This window comes from Macrotis lagotis, chromosome X, assembly GCF_037893015.1.
Source record: "Macrotis lagotis isolate mMagLag1 chromosome X, bilby.v1.9.chrom.fasta, whole genome shotgun sequence".
Classification (NCBI taxonomy): domain Eukaryota; kingdom Metazoa; phylum Chordata; class Mammalia; order Peramelemorphia; family Peramelidae; genus Macrotis; species Macrotis lagotis.
The window spans coordinates 501033323-501056830 of record NC_133666.1 but is presented as its reverse complement, the minus strand read 5'-3'; the positions used below and the strand labels follow the sequence as shown (position 1 = coordinate 501056830).

At 35.7% G+C, this 23508-nt stretch overlaps 1 protein-coding gene across 7 annotated transcripts in view; it reads right to left on the bottom strand.

Annotated features, from left to right (window-relative positions):
* Nucleotides 1–23508, bottom strand: part of ATP9B (ATPase phospholipid transporting 9B (putative)) — a 487939-nt gene that overhangs the window by 343738 nt on the left and 120693 nt on the right. For 4 of the 7 annotated variants that reach the window (XM_074204072.1, XM_074204073.1, XM_074204074.1 and 1 more), the window contains one exon: nucleotides 5270–5328. The exons of 2 other annotated variants lie outside the window; for them this stretch is intronic. In XM_074204072.1, coding sequence (XP_074060173.1) covers nucleotides 5270–5328 — 59 coding nt within the window. Of the gene's footprint in view, nucleotides 1–5269; nucleotides 5329–13236; nucleotides 13339–23508 lie in introns of all 7 variants that reach the window. One more of the 7 variants, XM_074204077.1, reaches the window with a different exon arrangement.

Below are 23508 nucleotides of genomic sequence, written 5' to 3'. Positions count from 1 at the left end.
CGATGATGAGGTCACCATTTTCATTTATGATACTAGCATTTTGGTTTTCTTCTTTCTTTTTTTAATCAAATTGACCAGAGGTTTATACATTTTATTGTTTGTTTGTTTTTTTGTAAAACCAACTCTTGGTTTTATTTATTAGATCAATAGTTTTCTTGCTTTTGATTTTATTAAATTCTCCTTTAATTTTTAGAATTTCTAATTTGGTATTTAATTGGAGGCTTATAATTTGTTCTTTCTCTAATTTATTTAGTTCATTGATTTCCTCTTGCTCTCATTTATTCCTGTAACTTTTGCACAGACAGAACTACTGTAACCAAGATCAAAAGAAATGCAGTAAATTGGGAAGTCATATTTTTAAAACAAAATGCCATTTCCCAATTGACAAATGGTCAAAGGATATACAAAGGCAATTTACAGATGAGGAGATCAAAGTAATCCATAGCCATATGAAAAATTGCTCTAAATCACTACTTATTAGAGAAATACAAATTAAAGCATCTCTGAGATACCACCTCATACCTCTCAGACTGGACAATATGACCAGAAAGGACAATGATCAATGTTAGAAGGAATATGGAAAATCTGGGACACTGATACATTGTTGGTGGAGCTGTGAACTCCTCCAACCTTTCTAGAGAGCAATTTGGAATTACACCCAAAGGGCAACAAAAATGTGCATACCCTTTGATCCAGCAATACTACTATTGGGTCTATACCCTGAAGAGATTATGAAAGAGGATAAAAATATCACTTGTACAAAAATATTTATAGCAGCCCTATTTGTGGTGGCAAAGAATTGCAAATCAAGTGAATGTCCTTCAATGGGGAATGCCTTAACAAACTGTGGTATATGTATGTGATGGAACACTATTACACTAATAGAAACCAAGAGGAATGGGAATTCAGGGAAGGCTGGAAGGCTATGCATGAACTGATATTAAGAGAGATGAACATTGTATACCCTAACAGCAACATGCAGGTGATGGTCAACCTTGATGGACTTTGTCATTCTATCAATGCAACAATCAGGCACAATTTTGGGGTTTCTGTGATGGAGAATACCATCTGTATCTAGAGAAAAAATTGTGGAGTTTGAACAAAGACCAAAGACTATTAACTTTAATTTAAAAAAAAGAAAACAAAACCATTATCTTATTATGTAATTTTGCAATCTCTTATACTTTATGTTTCTTCCTTAAGGATATGATTTCTCTCTCATCACATTCAACTTAGATCAATGCATACCATGAAAGCAATGTAAAGACTAACAGGTTGCCTTCTGTGGGGGGTGGGGGAAGATAAACAAGATTAGGGTGAAAATTGTAAAATTCAAAATAAATAAAATCTTTCTAAAAAAAACAAGAAAAAAAAGAAAATTAACACTTTGCAGGAGAAAAGAAAATAATTCTTTCAAAACCACAAATGGGCAAATGAAGTGGCAAATTCTATTTTTAAAAGAGGAGTTTTGGAAAAGGAGTCAAAAAAGATAAATGAAGAAAATTCTTATCTTAAAAAACATATGGAATCTGTGGAAACTAATGACTTCAGGAGACAACAAGAATCTGTTAAACAAAACCAAAAAAATGAAAAAATAATAGAAAATGTAAAATACCTCACTGGCAAAACAACTGACTTGGAGAATAAACCCAGGAGAGACAATTTAAGAATAACTGGGCTAGGGTGGCGTAGTGGCGTAGTGGATGAAACACCGGCCCTGGAGTCAGGAGTACCTGGGTTCAAATCTGTTCTCAGACACTTAATAACTACCTAGCTGTGTGGCCTTGGACAAGCCACTTAACCCCTGTTTGCCTTGCAAAAACCTAATTAAAAAAAAAAAGAATTCTCTATTCAGCAAAACAGAGCCTTCTCTTCCAGGGGAAAAGATGGACATTTAATGAAATAGGAGACTTCCAACTTTTCCTGACAAAAAGACCAGAGTTAAATAGAAAATTTGGTCTTCAAACAGGAGACTCAAGAGATACTAAGCATATTTATTTTTCCTAATACTGCAGGATCACATTCAGCAAAATGTTCTTCTCAGCAAATGATAAAAAGCGGGGGGAGGGGTTAGGGAGAAATGGAACAAGTGAAGATATACAAAAAAAGCTGAAGGTAAATGGAACAGGACAGACACACACACAACATGAATAGACAACACACACACATATAAAGGAATCTTGCAATAGAAATCATGGTGAAAATGAGGTTAATTTGAATTAGTATGACTGACCCCAAAACTTAGGAAAAATGTGATGAGTAAAAATAAACAAAGAGCATATAAATCTAAGATCATATTAACATTTATATAGTGATTTAAAATTTGCAATGTGCTTTATATAACATCATCTCACTATATCTCACAACCCCAATTTGAGTTAGGTATTTCAGAAAAACAACCTGAAGAAAAGGAAAGTAACTTGCTTAATGGTCACAAAATTTGTTAATTTTCAGAGGCAAAATTTTAACTAGTTTTTACATAAAGTATAGAATGCAAAGAAGTTGAGGAAGAGAGTAGATAGGGAAAAGAACAACTTTTCCTTGAATAAAGAAAAAACTTCTAAGATTTCAGTAACACACCAAAATTAGAAGGAAAACAGAAAGCTGGGAAACAATTTTCACATCTGGGGTTCTAATAAAGGTATCATTTCTAAAATATATAGAGAACCACATCAAATTTATAAGGTTAACAAATTATTCCCCAATGGATAAATAGACAAAGGATATGAACAGTTTTCAAATGAAGAAATTAAAGTTATATCTAAACATATGAAAAAATGCTCCAAATCATTCCTGAACAGAGAAATGAAAATTCAAACAAATATGAGGTTTCACCTCACACCTATCAGGTTGGCTAAGATAACAAAACAGGAAACAAATCAATGTCGGAGAGTTGTGGGAGGATTCAGAGGATTATGCATTGTTGGTCGAGTTGTGAACTGATCCAACCATTCTTGAGAGCAATATTGGAACTATGCCCAAAGAACAATAAAACTAATCCTACCCTTTAACCCAGCAATAACAATACTAGGTCTACATCCAGAAGAAATCATAAAAAAATGGGCAAAGTCCCATATGTTCCAAAATATTCACAATGTTCTTTTTTGCAGTGGCAAGAATTGGAAATTGAGGGGATGCCCATCAATTGGGGAACTGCTGAACAAGTAATGGTATGTGAATGTTATAGAATACTACTGTTCTATAAGGAACTATGAATGGTTGGACTCTAGAGATGCACGGAACAAATTACAAAAACTAATGCTGAGTGAAGGAAAAAGGAAAGAAAACACTGTACATATACAACAACATTGTGAACTGATCAACTTTGATCGATCCAACTCCTCTCAGCAGTTCAGAAATCTAGGACAACCCTAAGAGAATAGCTATGGATAATGCTATCTCTCACTAAAGGAAGAAAAAAACAAAACAAAAAATAACCAAACAGAATCTGAAAGAACGCTATATTAATTTTTTAAAAAATTTTCTTATATATGTCTTCCCTATCTCATGATATCTTTCTTTTCCTTTAATCCTAATTCCTTGTGCCAAAAATAACTAACATGTAAACATGTTAAACACAAATGTGTGTGTATGATATTCATCTGAAAGGTTGCAGCAGAGGGGAGGGGGTGGGAAGGGAAGGTGGAAGGAAAGTATATAACTTAAATATATGCATATGCATGTGGATGAATGTTGAAAAACTTTCATAATATGTAGTTGGAAAAATAAAATATCAATTGGGAAAAAAAGACTTCAGTAACACAAGTTATTTCCTGTATGTATGTGCCATTACTATGAGGAAGAAGAATGAAGAGGATTAGGTAAGTAATTAGCACATTGTAACCCAATCCAGATCCCTGCCTAATATCTATGAGCTAATTAATCATTTTTCCTCCTTTCATAGGATATTAAGTACCTAACTCAACTCTCATGTTAAGGTATTTCGATGTACAAGTTGATATTCAATAAAATAAAAGATTAGATAGTGTTATTCCTCCTGAAACTCAAATGATGACTAAGTAATTTCATTTTAACATTTCAACATACAAAGATTAATTATTTCATTATTATAAACTTTATAACCAAAAAAAAAAAAATGACGGGCAAGACTATATTTGGCAGATCTTACTAGAAGTCTCCAGAGTTAATTACTTCCTAGCTCTCTCTTTTCAAGCAAAATCTATGATTTCATTAAGAACTTCCCCTACCAGGACAGAACAACAATACCTTTCTATAGCTAGAGAACTGACTGAGACAATGAGGTCCTAACTGAACTGCTCAGGATAATACAACAATCATATTAGAAATGCGAGTTCTGATCAGGTCTTCCTGATTCTAAGGTCAGCATAAATTCACTAAACCACAATACTATTCAGTTATTCTCATAATATATTTGTGAGATGAGCAAAGTACAGTCAATATTGACAAATGTAAAAGGAGAAAACAGGGATGCTAATGGATTAAATAATTTCTCCAAGATCACAATTTGTTAACAGACCTAAAACTAGAACCTTAATCTCCTGATCTATAACTTTAATCTTGTATAAAGCAGTCCAGAGTTCTTTTTACTTTATGCACTCCCCTACAAACTGAAATGGCCAAGATTTGTATTTGAGGGTAAGGCTTCCAAAAATTTGAAAATTTTTCATTATATGCTTATAAATGCAAACAGATCATCTACATAAAATCTATGTTGCATGCAAAACAAACCTTTGAACCCCTTTACTCCTCAGAATTTGCATCTTTTCACCCTATCCTCCTTGCAGTGACCAATACGTTTATATTTTCAATTTCTGTGTTAAAAGTAGCACTCTGCCTCCTTGCTCCTTTCTCCTTCCCTTTCCTCTCAAAGCAATTAACACTGGAAAAATTAACACTTTCTCAATGTTAAATAAATTAAAAAGGTCGTGTTTCTATGTAGAGATAAAAGTTTTGAATGCTAAGACACAAATATCAGGGAAAGTAAGTCCTAAGTGCTCTCTACAACATATAGAAACTAACTGCTCTAATTCAAATAGAGGGGAGTGTGATTTTGAAAAATTAACTCTTGATTTCTGGATCAAATTAAAGTTTAAACTATATAATTTAAAAACCCACTTAATATAGACAATCAACAAAAAATAAATTGAGATATGTTATACATGAGGCTGTATAAAGTATTTAATTAAAATTCATAATCAAAAGATTCAATGAAAAAATAAAATCTGCAAACAATCCACATTATAAATAGGTATGTTTATCATCTATAATATATTAAAAATTCATCAACCTTTTCCACTATGATGAGGTCTCCAACTTGTATGTCTGAACTCTTAACTTGCACTTTACCTTAAAAAAAAGAAGAAGTATAATCAACGAAGGCAAACATTAGTACAGCAGAGTTCAAATTTTAATTGAAAGATAATTAGTGGGGCAATATTTTTTGAAAAAATATTAAATCACTTCAGAAATGTCTCCTTAGTTATACTTCCAAAACAAATTCATTTCAGAAAATCACAATTCCTGATAGTTGCTTAATTGAATAATACAATAATACACAGAAGTAAACAAGTATACAACAAATATAATAAAACAGCAAATTCCTAATGTATAACAAAAACACTGAGTTCTATCAAAGACTATCAGCTCAATTTTCATTATTCTAAATCACTGTAAAACCAGTAATACAAATTATAAAATTACTGTTCAATGGACAATATGAAATAGCTGGTGTCAAGCCAATTAATGAAAGGAAATAAATATTTCTAAAATCAACATTTCAAGTGGCACTGATTAGCATCATAACTGATAATCATCAGTCCAACGGGACCATGTCAAAAATTATCAACAGATTAGTTCATCAAAGGTCTTTAAAGTCAAAATGTACAGAGGGAAAACTTTATTGAGGTGTGTGTTCACTTTTAAAGTAAGACAAATTTCCTAAAATAACTGGGTAATGTGCTAAAAAAAATAATAAAACTGAACAAAAAACAAACTGAATCAAATTATTTTAGCTCTGCCTTACACCTAGAATATTAATTCAACTCTCGAACTTTCTGCTTCTAAACTATATCACTTCAGAAGCATAGAAAAGCAGGATATATTTAAAAGCAGTATGTCAAACTTAGAATTTTTTAAAAAACAAATTATACATAACAGATTTGTAGTTCCATGCACCTTATTAATTTTTCATTTTATTATATATAGGGAAGAGTTAATTTCATTTAGAGTTTAGACATAGAATTTGAAAAATTCAATATAAACTACCTTCTTTCAAATTCTATTCTTTCATGAAGCCCTTCCCAGACTGATTTCATCTATTTACTTACTTAAAACACTCCAACCTCCCAAATAAGCTTACTATTTTTATGTGGATTTGAACAGTAGCATATTTTAAGTTTTATAAGATATACTGGAGAGAGGTCCAAATCATTTGAAAATTTCAATTAACTAAGGTTATACTTACCAGTGAAATATATGTAATGAGAGTGAACATGAGTTATTTAAAAAATGCTTGTTAACAATAGCTAAAAAAACAAATATGAAATTGCTTGTAATATATATCATATGGATGCCCAAATAACAATTACACTAAGAAAAACAACAGCCAAAGATACAAATATGAAATAAACTCAAACAAATATTTTCACTTAAAAACATTGAAATAGCTAGAAAAGAAAGTAGAGTTGTTTTAAGCACTAAAATTTTTATTCTACTTATTTACTACTTCTTTCTTGGGAAAGGAAGATTTTGACTTGGAAGAGACCATCAGCCACCATATAACTCAATCCCTTCATTTTACAGACAAAGAAACTAAGATCCAGAGAAGTGATTTTATTATCCAAAGATAATGGGTGGTAAACGGGTGGTATAGATTTAAATCCAGGAACTTTGACTTCATATCCAGTTCAATTCGGTATTTATTAATAACTTACTTTGTGCAAGGAACTGAGCTCTGCAAAAAGCACTTCATTTAAAGAGACAGCTTTCTGAGAAAGTAAAGAGGAAGGAATACCAGGAAGAAATCTAAGTGATTAAAAAAAATAACAAAAATCTAAGTTTTGTTTTTATAATAAATAAAATTATAGCTCTCAAATGAAGAACTAGGATCTGCTCTTTAAATAGCTTATTTTCCTAGGGAACATACATAAACAAAAATAATATATAAAAAATAAATTTCAAATAATTTCAGAGTTTGAGGAAGAAGGGAACTAACAACTTAGTTGAAAGAAAGGGTCTCCTGTAGGAAGTGCACCCAAAATGAGCCCTGAAAGGAAATGGATATTTCTAAAGAAAGAAGTAAAGAGGAAGAACAGGAAGAACTGTTCAACTACACTGATACCAATTACAAAGAAAAGAAGTAGGATAAGGATTGTGGTTCATAGGGAAAAGATGAAGAAGTCCATTTAAACTGAAACATAGAATTTTTCAGAGGCACTACTGTGAAATCAGTCTGGAAAAAGAAGTTGGAGCCAGATTGCAAATGGCTTTAAAAGTTAGATGAATTTATATTTTATCTTAACAGTAACAGGGAATGTTGAAGTTCCTAGAAAAGGGATATAACATGGTTAGAACCATGCTTTAAGAATATCATTTAGCTGATCTATGGAGAATAGTTGGAGAGGAAAAGAGAATAATAGAAGCATGAAGACCATTTTAGAAACTACCACAATAGTCAAAGTTAAGATGTAATAAAGCCCTGATCTTGGTGCTGAGGGAAAAGGAGATAAGTTGAAGAGGCATTATGAAAATAGAATGTATAAGATTTGGCTAATGATAAGATATGAAAGACATTTAAGAGTCAGAGGTTGAAGATTCTTCCAATTTAGTGAACCTAAGTAATTAGAAGAATGACAAGTCTTCTCTAAAGTAATAAGGAAGTGTGGGAAAGAAGTGGTTTTGGAGAAAAAGAGAAAAGCTAGGTGACACAGTAGATAAAGAGTCAGATCTTGAGTCAGGAAGAACTAAGTTCAAATTCAACCTAAGACTTTCTACTCTCTCAATTTCTTCACCTATAAAATGAGAATAATTGTAACACGTGCTTCCAAAAGCTGCAAGGATCAAATCAGATAAAATTGGAAACAACTTGATAGAATGTCTGGCACAGGGTACACATTTAATGAATATGCCTTTCCCACCACTTTCCCCTTTTGAACTTAGGAAGTTAAATGACATGATGTTAACCATCAGTGTGTTGATAATTCAGGATTAAAGCTCACCTAAGAGATAAAGCTTGATAGGTCATAAATATCAAGCTTGAATGCACAGACTTTTTGAGATTACCAAAAGAGAGCGAATGGGGCCCAGGACAGAGTCCTAAAGTATGTATAGGCTCCCATATTTCAGTTCTTTCCTTTAATATATTCCTCCACTCTTTAAAATATGACTTCTCTAAAATGAAACTATTTTCTCCAAAGTTACTAATTATTTCAACATTGCCAAATTTGTTCTCAGTCTTAATCCCTTTCAGTCTATTTGATAAGGATCTGATATACAAAATGAGATCATAAACTAACAGAAATAAATAAAACAAAAAGAGTCAAGTGGTGAATAAACAAGTGATAAAAGGATATGATCATTTCTCAGAAAAAGATAAACTATAAGAAAAATGTAAATTTGAGGCATCATCTGGTCAAAATTACAAGAGTAAGAAACAATTAATGATGGAGAGGTTGAGTAAAGATAGGTACACTAATATACTGTAGATGAAGTTATAAATTAGTTCAATCATTCTGGAAAGAAAACTGGAATTATTTTGAAAATCGTTCTCTTTGATTCAGAAATTCTATTGCTAAACATATATCCCCAAAGAGGTCAAGGAGAGAAAATATCCCATATAGACCAAAATTTTCTTAGCAACTATTTTTTCTGTTAGCAAAAACAGGAAACAAAAAAAGATACCTATAAAATAGAATGATTAAATCAGCTAGGGTGCTTGAATGTAATAGAATAATACTGAACCACAAGAAGTGATGAATATTAATAATTCAGAAAGTGGCCAGCTAGGTGGTGCAGTGATAGAGCACCAGCCCTGGAGTCAGGAGGATCTGAGTTCAAATTTGGCCTCAGACACTTAATAATTGCCTAGTCAAGTGACCTTGGGCAAGTCACTTAACCCCAATGCACTGAAGAAATAAAATTTTAAAAAATAATTCAAAAAATGGAAAAGAATATCAAATGACAGAAATAAACAGAACTAGAAAGATGATTAAGATTACAACAACATCATCAAAGGGAAGATCAAAATATAAAAACTCATACTGTATAATTATAATACATAAGGTGAGCCACAGAAGAGTTGAGAAAATGTACTTTTCTCCTTTCTTTAAAGAGACAGAAATGGATATATATATATATATATATATATATATATATATATATATATGTATATATACATATATATATATATATATATTGTCTCATATATGCAACCACATATATCAAAGACCCAGTTAATTCCCTCATCTACAGACCTTTTCCAAACCCTCTAAATTCCAGTGCTTTCCCTTTTCTTTTTTTTGTCTTTTTCTGCCTTCCCTTTTCTTGATAATTTCCTGTATATATTTTGGTCATAAGCAATTGTTTGTTTGTTGTCTTCTTCATTAAACTGTGAATTATTGGTCTGGAACATAGGGGGGATTCATAAGTACTTAAATGACTTGACTTCTTCACAGAAAAGTGAGTAGGAAGTTGAGGCCCCTGTAGATATTTTTTCAATGAAACTGGCTATGAAAAATCAAATCTTTCAAATATACAGAATAGCTTAAAGAGATAGTCTCTTTAAGAATCAAGTGGGGGGTGGAGCCAAGATGGCAACATGAAGGGATGGAGTCTTAGGAGCTCTCTGATAAAAACTCATAAACTAAGGACTCTAACTAAACTTTCGAGAGACAGAAGCCACAAAGGGACCCAGTGAGGCAGTTCTCCTACTCAAGGTAACCTGGAAAAGAGCAGAAAGGCTCTGCTCCCCTGGAGTCGGAGGGGTGGCCCACCACAGTGAAAGAACTTCAGCCTCCCAGAGGCAGCCCCAGAGCGCTGGGAGCAGTGGGTCACAGCAGCAGAGGAGTCTCCTGAGCTGCACCCGGGGAGCACCAGCACAAAGTGGGGGAACAGCAGGGCACCTCTGCCAGAGCGCACGTGGAGCCCAGCCCTCAGGGCACACAGCTAGCAGCTTGGTCTTTCTGCAGCCCAGATCCAGGAACAGAAGCAGGTGGAGCCCATAAGCAGGAGTCCCCAGAGCATGAGCCCATTGAGCTGAGGGAGGGGAGTGAAGAGAGAGAGAGAGAGACTGCAGAGCTCTGTCCTCTGCCCCTGGAACAGGACTCTGGGGCTCTGACCACATTCAGATCCTGATCCCAGTCTAGGCCCCCCATAGAACAACAGGGCCCCCCCCACCTCGTCCCGTGGCAGAGGGGGGCACTTATGGTCATTCACAGACCCCGAGGGAGGACAGAGCCTCACACACTGAGACCCCTGTGGGAGTGTCCCAAAAGCTGAGGAAGCACCCTAAAAAACAGGCTTAGGCTGGGAAAATGAACAAGCAAAGAAACAAGAGGAAGACCATTGAGAAATATTTTGCAAATGAGCCCAAGAAGCATCAAAATACTCAGTCTGAAGATGAGGAAGCACAAGCTCCTGCATCTAAAGACTCCAAGAAAAACAGAAATTGGCCTCAGGCTATGACAGAGCTCAAAAAAGACTTTGAAAATCAAATGAGGGAGTTGGAAGAAAAACTAGGAAAAGAAAGGAGAGATGCAGGAAAAACATGAAAATGAAGTCAGCAGCTTAGTCAAGTAAATACAAAAAAATGCTGAAGAAAATAGCATGCTAAAAACCAGCTTAGGTCAAATGGATAAAACAGTTCAAAAAGTTATTGAGGAGAAGAATGCTTTAAAAAGCAAAATTGGCCAGATGGAAAGAGATAAGAAAACTCTCTGAGGAGAACAAATAATTCAGACAAAGAACAGAATTCAGGGAGATTGATGAATTTACCAGAAATCAGGAATCAATACTTCAAAACCAAAAAAATGAAAAATTAGAAGAAAATGTGAAATATCTCATTGAAAAAACAACTGATATGGAAAACAGACTTAGGAAAGATAATTTAAAAATTATTGGAATACCTGAAAGTCATGATCAGGAAAAGAGCCTTGACATCATTTTCAAAGAATTACTACAGGAAAATTGCCCTGATATTCTAGAAGCAGAGGGCAAAATAGAAATGGAGAGAATCCACAGAATCCACCAATCCCCCCGAGAAAGAGATCCCAAAAAACCAACCCCCAGGAATATTATAGCCAAGTTCCAGAACTCCCAAGTCAAAGAGAAAATATTACAAGCAGCCAGAAGGACACAGTTTAAATATCATGGAGATGCTGTCAGGATCACACAGGACTTAGCAGCAGCTACATTGGAAGCTCGTAGGGCTTGGAATACAATATACCGGAAGGCAAGAGAGCTTAGAATGCAGCCAAGAATTCCAGGGAAAAAGATGGACTTTCAATGAACCAGGGGAATTTCAAAGGTTCCTTTTGGAATGGCCAGAGCTGAACAGAAGGTTTGACCTTCAGATACAGGACTCAGGTGAAGCATGGAGATTGGAAGAGAGGGGGGAAATATGAGGGACTTAATGAGGATGAACTGCATGTATAGAAAAATGATACTGATAATATTCATATGAACCATCTCAGTTAATAGAGCAGGTAGAGGGAGCTTTTATAGTTGAAGCACAGGAGAAAGCTGAATTCGAAGATAAAATAGGGTGTAAAAATGGAGTCAATAGAAAAAAAGGGAAATGGAATGAGAGAAAGAAAAAGGAGAGGGGGAATAGTCCAAGCTATTTCACATAGTAAGTTTTTTTTTTATTACAATGATCTATTGCAATGATAAGGAAGGGGGAGGCAAGGGGGAATGAGGGAACCTTTGCTCTCATCAGAGATGGCTAGGAGAGGAAACAGCATATATACTCAATGGGGTATAGACATCTGGAGTAAGAAGGAGGGGGGGGAGCAGGGGGAAGGGGTGGGGATGTGAATGATGGAGGAGAGGTCCGACCATGGGGGGACAGTGTTCAGATATAACACATTTTCTTTTTTACTTCTTGCAAGGGGCTGGGATTGGATGGCCTGTCCAGGACCATAGGGCCAGGTGGATTCTGGGCCTTAGGGGTGGTATGGAGGCTCAGGGCTTCTTGGCCCCAGGACCAGGGATCTGTCTGCTGTGCCACTCAGCGACCCTACAGCAGAGTCAGAGTGAAAGGAGAGAGAAAATATAGTGCATGGTAGTGGAGAAATAAGAAAGGAGGGAGTTGAGATCAGCAATGGCAACCTTGGAAAAATATGGAAGCAACTTTTGTGATGGACTTATCATAAAGAATGTGATTCACCCAGGACAGAGTTGATGGTGTTGGAACAAAGACTGAAGCACACCTTTTGTTATTATTATTTGGGGGAGGGTGCAGGGCAAGTGGGGCTCAGTGGCCTGCCTGGGGCCACATAGAAGGGTGATCATTGGGTGTCTGGGGCCGGATTTGGACCCAGGTGCTCCTGGCTCAATGGCCAATGCTCTGTCTGCCACCCAGCCACCCCTACTATTATTACTATTTTATTTTATTTTATTTTGGGTCTTTTGTTTTCTTCTTTTTGGTTTTTGCAGGGCATTGGGGATTGGGTGGCTTGCATGTCACATGGCTGGGTGATTATTGGGTTTAAGAGGCTGGATATGGACTCGGGTGCTCGTGGCTCCAGGGCTGGTGCTTTGTCCATTGCACCACCTGGCCATACCTACAATTATTACTATTATTTTTTTTAATTTTAATTTTTTTTCTCTCCCCTTTACTTTTTTTGCCCAAGCAAGTCTATCTATATTCATGGGGGGAGGGGTATTTTGTTTACTTGTAAACAAGAATATTTTATTAATGTAAAAAAAATTGTACAAAATGAGAATGAAAATAATTTAAAAAATATCAAGTGAAGATTTTTATTAGGACAAAAAAGATGAGGGTAGGTTTATCAGGCATCACAGTAACTAGTGTTAATCTCCTGACATAAGAAAGAGGCTAGAAAAGGTGTCCCTTAAAAATGTCTACATACCTGAGCAGGCAGGGATCCCACCCTGCAGTCAAAACACAAAAAAAGGTTTTAAAAAATAGCTTTTACAGAGATGATTCCACTCACCACTGGTACATGGAATTTGCACATACTTATAGACAACACAAAATACAGTATAACTCAAAGTACAACTTGTGAGAAAACTCACCAGGTATCATATCCAAATGGCATGTCTGAGTGAAAAAAGGCTAGCAAATGAAGGCCATTTTGCTGAAGTCAGAGCAGGATACACATTTTTCTGGAGTGTTAGCTACAATGAGGAGCACCAAGAAATTGGTAATGGTTATGCAATCAAATTCAATCTGGTCAACAAGCTTGCAGTTCCAAAAGAGATCAAAGAAAAATTTTATGAAGACTTAGAAAATTTCATCATCAACATGCCAAAAGAAGACAAACTTGTAATTCTAGATGACTTTAATGCCAGAGCAGGCACAACCCAATGAAGATGGCAGGGAGTTCTTGGGAGGAATGGAGTAGAAAACAGCAACAAGCAATGGTCACCTAATACTTCTCATCACCAACACTGTGTTCCATTTACATAACACAATAAAAGTTCCAGTATGTACCCTTGCAGTAAATACTAGCATTTACTAGAATACAACACTGTAAGGAGAAGAGATAGGATGTGAGAGTAACAAAGGCATGTATGGCACACAATGGTAGACTGATTATAGACTTATTCCCCTCCAAAATAAATATTCACAAAAAAACAAAAAGTAATGATCTCAAGGCAAGACCAACATATAAGAGAATTTCTCTATGTGTGAAGAATATGTTGCTGACTTTGAGGAAAAAATGAACTAAAAGAACATTTGGCAACAGTAGAACAGAAAGAAAATGGGAAGCTTGTAGAGATTTGGTGTATGTAAATGGTTCATTTACTCTGGGTCAGAACAAGAACTCCACAGGGTTTACCAGCAGGATAGTTTATCTGTCTCTAAGAAGGCAGAATTTAAGTCCAAAGCACAAATAAAGTTTAGAGAAAGATAAAATTCTTGGCTCAGTAAGAAGGCAGATGAAATTCAGTTTTATATTGACAATACAAATCAAAAGTGCTTTTATGATGCCCTGAAGGCTACTTTTGGAACAAAGAAGCAGAATGTATCTCATCTATCTATATGGAGTCAGGAGTACCTGAGTCCAAATCCAGCCTCAGCAATGATGGAGCAAAACTGATCAGTAATAAGGATATGATCCTAGAATGATGGGTGAATACCACCAATAGAATGTCATCAACCAATACTTGAGGTCACTGGCCAACCTCAGGCTGAAGTCAATCTCTCTCTTCCTGAACTGAAGAAGAGATTTGAATGCCATTAGGTTCATCTTACATAACAAAGCACCTAGTTCTAATTCCATTCCAGCAGAGATTTACAAGGCAGAGGATCCAAAGCTCATTAAAAAACTGACTAAAATCTTGTAGATTATATGGCAAGAGAAAGCTATCTCCAAGAGATCAAGAAAGCCTGTATGAAGGAAATGGAAAAGGCTGCCCGGTTACAGGCTCAGTGGGTGTCTCTCTCTCTTAGTCACTGTAAGAAAAATTCTTACCAGAGTCCCCCCTTAATCAGCTGATCCTTCACCTGGAAGATGATGTATCTTCAGAGAGGGCTGAGGAATGGTTGATATAGTATTTGCTGACCATCTCCATGAGAATTGCCATGAACAGGACAGAGGTCTGTACAGAAGATTCATGGATCTGAAGACCTTTTATACTTTTGGTTGAGAAGGTTTGTGGAAAATCATGGCAAAATTTAATAGCCCCAGAGAAATTGGCCATATTTTAATACAGATTGGAATGGTTGATATAGTATTTGCTGACCATCTCCATGAGAATTGCCATGAACAGGACAGAGGTCTGTACAGAAGATTCATGGATCTGAAGACCTTTTATACTTTTGGTTGAGAAGGTTTGTGGAAAATCATGGCAAAATTTAACAGCCCCAGAGAAATTGGCCATATTTTAATACAGATTCAGATGGCATCCTTGCAGCTTTTGGATGAAGGAAAATGTCTTGTGCTTTCCCCCCATGATTTTTAGAACCCTGTTTTCAGCAGTGCTTGAGGGTACCTTCAGTGTGAACAAAAGTGGCATCAAGGTCTGCTACAAAACTGATGGCAAATTATAGTCAGTCTAAAAGTCAAGAAGAAAGGGGAAGGAGAGCTGGTGTGTAACTTTTTGTTCATAGATGATTGTACACTGATTGACTGCTCTGAATCTGAAATGCAACAGAATATGAATTAATTCTCTGCTGCTTTTGCTAATTTTGACCTAACAATTAACACCAAGAAAACACTTCACTATCTTTATGTGGAACCAACAATTACAGCAAATGGAGAAATTTTAAATGCTGTGGACCAGTTCATTTGCTTTGGCAATATACTTTTCAGGAATGGACACATTAATGATGGAATTGACACATGCATTGCTAGAGCAACCTCAATAGTTTTTTGGAAAGAAAGTTATCAGAGGCCCTCTTTCCCACCATGAAGGAAGGTGTGCCATTTTATTAAGAAAGCTTAATAAAAACCATCATCCCCAAACGGAACCACTACTTTCATCTTGCAGCTGGATCCATATTAATCTAAGCCCAATCACTGTCTTGTGGCTGGTCCCTTTCCCTCACCCCCCTTTCTTAATTGTGCTGTTTCCCCAGACCAAAGTTCTTGTGTGCTTAAATTTATTGTCTTATGAACTCTTTTCTTTACCTTACTAAAGAACCTAACCAGTGAGCATTTTGTAATTCGTGAACTTTTGAAACAACCTGTGAATTAAAATCTATGCCTTATCTGAAAAAAAAATTGTGGGAAAAGAGAAATATTAGGTTAGCTAACAAATTGAAGGGTTATATGGCCACTGTTCTAACCTCTAATACCTGGACCAGGATCATGCCAGGAAACTGAATTACTTTCATTTAAATTATCTTGGGGCAGCTAGGTGGCACAGTGGGGTCAGGAGTACCTGAGTCCAAATCCAGCCTCAGACACTTAATAATTACCCATCTGTGGACAGTAGGCATCACTTAACCCTACTGCCTTGCCAAAAAAAAAATATCAAATAAATATAAGGCAGAACTATTTCTCATAAGAAATGTGTCAAAAAGCAATTTTTACTATAGATGAATAAAAATTACTTCTCAAACTTTTTATATAACAGTTACTATCTCATATTAAAACCAGATTTCTTACTTTTCCATTTAAGTTCATTCTTTCTCTGCTCTCCACAATTGCCATAACTGATCTCTCCCATACCACCCCCACACCTACCCTTTTTTCTGCTTCTAGCTCAGACAATTCTTAAAATTTAGTTGGTAATTGAAGTGAGCACCCATATGGCAACTAACAGTCTTCTCTAATAATCAAATTTAAATCTTATAAAATGCTTAAATCATCACAATCCTCGTTCTTTTTTTTATTTTTGCAAGGCAATGGACTTAAGTGACTTGCACAAAGTCACACAGCTAAGTAAGTATTGAGCATATGAGGCCAGATTTAAACTCAGATCCTCCTGACTCCAGGGTAAGTCCTCCATCCACTTCATCACCTATTTGCCTCTCAAATCTCAGTTTTCAAAAGGATGATTTAACTAATTTTGCATTTAGTAATTCATCCATGATAACAATAGGATTTCAGTTTTTCATATAGTAATACAATCATGTGAAAACAGAATAATTTTTTTTTTGTCTCATGATTCTTGGTCACTGCAGAAGATCACAAACTCATTTAAGAGTATAAATGAACTTCTAAAAAAATATCACACATTTGACAATTTATATCCTGCTGTGCTCAAGGTAAATTTAAAAAATGGAAACCCTACTGCATAAATTTTTTTTCCTTTGCTCATATTCCCTAAAGTTTAAATAATTAGGGCCAAAATATTTACTGGTTTCCAATTGGTAAATTCTTTACTGGCTTCCAATGGATTTTCTACTTCCATATTAACAAGAGAAGAAAATATTTTTTTTAAATGTATACTTCCTATTTTAACTGTGAGTAACTAGGTGGCACAGCATGGAAGTGCAGGGCCCAGAGTTAGGAAGAACTGAGTTCAAATCAGCCTCAGACACCTACTACCTCTGTGATATCAGACAAGTCATTTAGGCTTTGTCTCATTTTCCTCAAATGTAAAATGGAGATAATATTAGCACCTAGGATTGTTGAGAGGATCATGAGTTAAGATTTGTTAAAGGGTTTAGATTTAGCATAATGTCATGTACTTTCCTTCCTTTTTTTCTACCAATAACCCAGTTACTCAGTAGCACTTGTCTCATCTTTAAACAGATCCCACATCTAAAATTAAAGACTAAAATGCAGCACCTGAAACTTTAGATAACATCTAAATTACAAAGTTTTAACATTCACTTGTAAATTTCAAGTCAGAAGGCTATTCCTGTACTGACCTTTCAGTGCTAAACCTCAGGATTTTTGATTTAACTCAATCCTAATGCCCCATGCATGAGCTGTCCCGGTGTTAAAAGGGTTCTTACTGAACCTAGTACAGCAATGGAACAAAGGCAGGTCAACCTATACTTGAACAAGAATCTCTAGAACTGACTCACAAATAACACCTCAGGCAGAACTCATACTTAATGAAAGAGTCTAGCACAAAATTTTTCTTTAAAAAAAGTCTAAATCTGCCTCTGTAACTTGCGCTCATTTTTCTTAAGTCCATCTCACAGGAGGATAAAGTAACTTCAATTAAAAAAAACCTTCAACTATTGGAAGACTTTATTCATTTTAATATCAGGAGAATGCCCCAGTGTGACATCAGCAAAAGGCCAACATCTGCAGAAACCAAAGGATGGAGAAATGTTGAAAGGTAAGGGGGAAAGACTTAAGATACAAAACAGATATTTCAACCCTAGAAAGGTTGTGAGATGTGAATACCTTAACTGCATTTGACAGAATTGAAATCCCATGAAATAGCTTAAGAGAGAATCTGACCAAGGAAACAAAAGTCTCTCATTTTCTGCCTGAAGAAGAGAGTGAAAGGCAAGGACTTTTTGGTTGACACTAAGCTAATGATAGTTGCCTCTACTTAAAGAGGCTGACAATATTACAGCCAAGGTGAAACCTCGCTGCTCAGCTGCTCAACTGCTCACCTCAGCCCAGCCAACAGAAAAAAAGATTGGCTACTTATCAAAAAATGAGTAGAAAAAAACAGATCAATCTGTCTAGCAAAGATGTCAGGCTTCAGTCAAGCAATCTGCCTGGTGCAATGCAAAGTCATCAGAGAATGATGAAGAATCAAACCAGACACCAAGCACCAAATGGCCTGTTTGACTGAGCCCAATGAGTCACCTCATCCTAAGAGGAAAAATTACAGTTAATCCACTGATACAGTGAGAAATTGTCCACTAAGAAGAGCCAGGTTAATCCACTAGTCAGCTCACAGTAAATTTCATTAAGTTCCTCTAGAGGGGAAATAAAATCATCAAAAGGCTTTAGTTTCAGAACTGTGAAGTACCTAACCTTCTATGTCCATTATGTGACTTACTACCAATGTACTTTTAAGTTTGTGCTTACCCACTCTTGAGCACTAGGTATATTTATGGGATAAAAGGTCACTATTGTTTGGGGAAAATGCTTTCTAATTATTACCCTTGTGTCATTTGAGTGAATGTCTTTGATAAAAGATCAGATTTTGCTACCTGATTAAAGGCAAGTACAATGGTGAAGGCTTGTGAATTAGTATTTAGAAAGATAGCCACCCACAAGGTTATCCTCAAAATCCTGGTAGTAGTAATAGTCATCCTTGTGGAGATCAGTCAGTGTAAGTGTGAGTTGAGCAAGTGAGCACAGAGGAAAATTATATTTAAATAAGTCTTCTCCTATCTAGGCTAAACCGTCTAGATTCCTTTAGCTCTAGAGCCAGCAAACAGCAGTTGAGGTCAACTTTTGTACATACCGTCCAAGAGCTAAGAACAGTTTTTGGATTTTTTAAGTAAAGTCTTATTGTATTATTCAAAAATGTAAAAACCATTCTTACAGGAAAAAAAAACATAGAAAGGCAGGATTCAACCCTTGGGCAGTAGTTTGCCATCCTTGCTTTTTAATCTATACTCATATTTATAAAATTTTTTTAGACATGCTCAGTCATGTCTAACTCCATAATCCCATGGACCACAAAATACCAGGCCCTTCTATCCTCCACTCTCTCTCCAAGTCTGTCAAAGTTCATGTTCATTCTTTCCATGATTCTTTCTATCCATCACCTCTATTATCATCATCTTCTTTTGTCTTCCATCTTTCCCAACATCAGGGTCTTTTTTAGGGAGTCCAGTCTACTTAACATGTGTCCAAAGAATTTAAGATTCAGCTTCACCTTTCAGTGAACATTCTAAGTTAATTTCTTAAAGTACTGACTGATTTGATCTCCTTGCTATCCAAGGGACTCTTAAAAGTTTTTTCCATTGGTAACTTCCAAAAATAATTGGGAAGTTTGAAAGAGAGGATTGGTGGGGGTGGGAAGATAGATAATGAATTCAGTTTTGGACATGTTGAGTTTAAGATGTCATAGAAATAGAAGAGTAGAGGTCAGAAGGGAGACTGGGGTTTAAAAGTAGATCATCAGTATAGCAACAGATCATTAAATCCATGGAAGGTGAAGAAATCTCCAAGTGAAATATAGCAAAGGAGAGGAAGAACAGAAACTCCCCAGCACAGAGCCCTGTGGGACATCTAAGAGTAGGAAACATGACCCAAATAGAAATCCATCAAAGATAACTGAGAAGGAATAGTAAGATGGGTAGTAAGTCAAACCAGGATTGAGAGTGTCACTGAAACCAAGAAAGGGTTGGGGTAATCAAAGGTACAACATCAAAGGCTGTAGAATGATCGAGATTAATAAAGATTAAGATTGGATCTGGCAATTTCCTAACTTGGGAGAAGGAAGTTTCAGTTGAATAATGGGGCCAGAAGCCAGACCATAGAGAGACAAGAAAATCTTATGTCCTCTTAAATCAATTCTTGTAGTTTATTATAAGTAAGGAAGACGATCACTGCCCTCAAGGAGCTTATATTCCAACAGAGAAGATAACATGCACAAGTAAGAGAGGGCAATGAACAGCATTAAGGTCTGGAATTCAAAATTCTGAAACAATGTAGAGTTCTACAGACGTGCCCTTTCCAGAGACAATTGATCCAGAGTAGCATTGATTTTAAGATTCCCAAAAGGAATTCAGGGGCTCAGTAAGGAAAGGTCAGAAAATAGCTGCTGGGTGATAGCCTGGTGCTAAATGGCTTAAGTCTGGTGGTGTAGTTTAAAGACTGAAGTACAGTCATGGTGGAAAATGGCCAGGGAGTTGGTAATCAAAATGTCTTTGTTGTCATTTCTCTGTCCAAAAAAAAAAAAAAAGTCACATCTGCAGGGAGAAAACTCTCTTCCAAATGTAAATTAACCAGGAGTAATGATCATTATTACCATTTGTCATAGAAACATATGCATAATTTTAAAGATTGTAAAACACTTTCTTCTATCCCTTTATGCACTTTTAGGAATCATCCCAAAATCTTCAAGGAATAGCTTTCAAAAAGATCTTCCATAGTTATACTCTCTGCAGACAGCTGAGGCACTGGCTTTCCATATCCCTTCTACTGGTGTTTCCTGTTCTGAACCCTGCTGGTGGTGGGACTCTGGAAGTTCAGAAGGTCATTTATATGATTGACCAAGATTAAGGAAAGAACCAAGACAAAAGAAGCAGGGGCACCACTCATTTTCCAAACCCAGCAGTTCAAAACAGTTCCTAACTCACTATCAAGAGGGAAAAGAACCAAGGATTAGAACAATAACTGGAAGTAGGAAGACCAATTAGAAATCTATTAGACTATTCTCAAGAAGAAGTTATAGTGAATATTAAGAATAGGCAGAAAGAATAAATTAGAATGATACCAAAAATACATTCAAAAAAGCCTTCCTGAAGGACTGCACACATTGAGATGGGAGAAGGGAAAGATGAGTCAAAAATTATTCCCAGAAATAATTTTTACAGCTATTGTTACTAATAAAAGATTCATTTCTAAATTTTTATTTATTTAAGGCCATGGGGTTAAGTGACTTGCCCAAGGTCACACAGATAGGAAATTATTAAGTATCTGAGGCTGGATTTGAACTCAGGTCCTCCTGACTCCAGGGCCAGTGTTCTATCCACTGCACCACCTAGCTGCCCAAAAGATTCATTTCTTTTTTTTTTTTTGCAAGGCGATGGGGCCAAGTGGCTTGCCCAAGGCCACACAGTTAGGCAATCACTAAGTGTCCGAGGCTGGATTTGAACTCAGGTCCTCCTGACTCCAGGGCCGGTGCTCTATCCACTGCACCAACTAGCCACCCCTCAAAAGATTCATTTCTAAAATAAATAGAGAACTGTATGAAATTTATAAGAATACAAAGTCATTTCCCCAGTTGATAAATGATCAAAAGATATGATGGACAATTTTCAGATGAAGAAATTAAAACTATCTATAGTCATATAAAAATGCTCTAAATCATTATTAGAGAAATGCAAATTAAAATAACTGAAGTATTACCTCACACCTCAAAGATTGGTCCATATGACAGAAAAAGGAAAATGATCAGTACTGGCAGGGATGTGGGAAAACTGGGACACTAATGCACTGTAAACTGGGACACTAATGCACTGTTGGTGGAGTTGTAAACTGATATAAGCAATCTGAAGAATAATCTGGAACTATGTCCAAAAAGCAATAAACTGCTTGCTCTTTGATCCAGCTATAATACCACTACTAGGTTTATATTCCAAAGAGATCATAATAAAGGGAAAAGACCCACATGCACAAAAATATTCATAGCAATTCTTATTGGAGTAGCAGAGGACTGGAAATTGAGGGGATGCTCATCATGAGGGGATGCTCATCAATTGGAGATGGTTGAACAAACTGTGATTCAGGAATGTGCTATAATACTCTTGTACTATAAGAAAGAAATCATGAGTGGGAAGAATTAAAAAAAGTCTTAGAAAAGACTTGCATGAACTAATAACTAGTGAAATGAGCAGAATCAGAAGAATATTATATATATATTATTAGCAACATTGTGAAATGATCAATCATGATAGACTTAGCTCTTCTCAGAAGTACAATGCAAAGACAATTCTTTTTTTTTAGGGTTTTTTTTTTTGCAAGGCAAATAGGGTTAAGTGGCTTGCCCAAGGCCACACAGCTAGGTAAGTGTCTGAGACTGGATTTGAACTTAGGTACTCCTGACTCCAGGGCTGGTGCTTTATCCACTGTGCCACCTTTGCCCTTGCAAAGACAATTCTAAAAGATTTATGATAAAAAATACAATCCACATCCTGAGAAAGAACAATGGAGTCTGAATGCAGACCAAAGCATACTATTTTCAATTTTTAAATTGTTTTAAACTTTTTCCCTCTCGTTTTTTTTTCTTTTTGTCCTGATTCTTCTTTTACAACATGACTAATATGGAAATATCTTTAACATAGTTGCTTATAAATAACACATATTAGATTACTCACTGTCAAGCAGAACAGAGAAGGAGGTAGAAAAAAATGTGGAACTCAAAATCTTACAAAAATGAATGCTTAAAACTATCTTTACATGCAATTGGAAAAAATAAAGAAAAATCATATTTAAAAAAATGATTCCCAAGAAGGAAATATAGGACTGGAGAAGACACATACAGAGGTTAGGAAAAAAGTCATTTGGTATCTTACATCTCTGTTGGCTTAGTTAATAAGATGAACATATTCTCATAAAGGAAAATCAAGGAATCTGAGCAAGTGGAGAATGGTGATTAGAACATAGAAAATCAATGAAAGCAGAAACATAAGTGATACTATTATTATAGTTATACTACTGATTCCTATGTTTAAAATGTGAGTGACTTGAGAGATTAGCAAACAAACAAAAAAATAGGAATAAATTTGATTTTTTTAATTATATATAGCTTTATTTTCCTTTAACCCCATAAGACGATTGTATATTCTTCCATTCCTTTTATCTTAAGACGTACAGACCCACATTCCAGATCTATGGATGTTACATTGAAGCTTAATAAATACATATTGACTGTCATCTAATTTTATCAGCTACCCTTTCTGGCTTATCAGGTACAAATATCAAAGTTATATCTTCATCCAAATTTCTAATAAAAATTGCAAAATATGCTGAAAACAACTCCAATTAAGAAATGCTTTCTATGGGAAGTCAAATAACCTCCAAAAGCTGAGTAGGGCTGCTAGAGCATTGGTCTTGGACTCAGGAGGAGAGGAGTGCAAATCTGCCAACAGACACTTGACTCTTACTAATTGTGTGACCTTGGACAATTCACTTAACCTTGATTGTCTCACATTCAGGGTCATTTTCAGTCATCCTGATTCATATCTGGTCACTGGATCCATATGGCTCTGGAGGAGAAAGTGAGATTGGTGACTTAGCATTG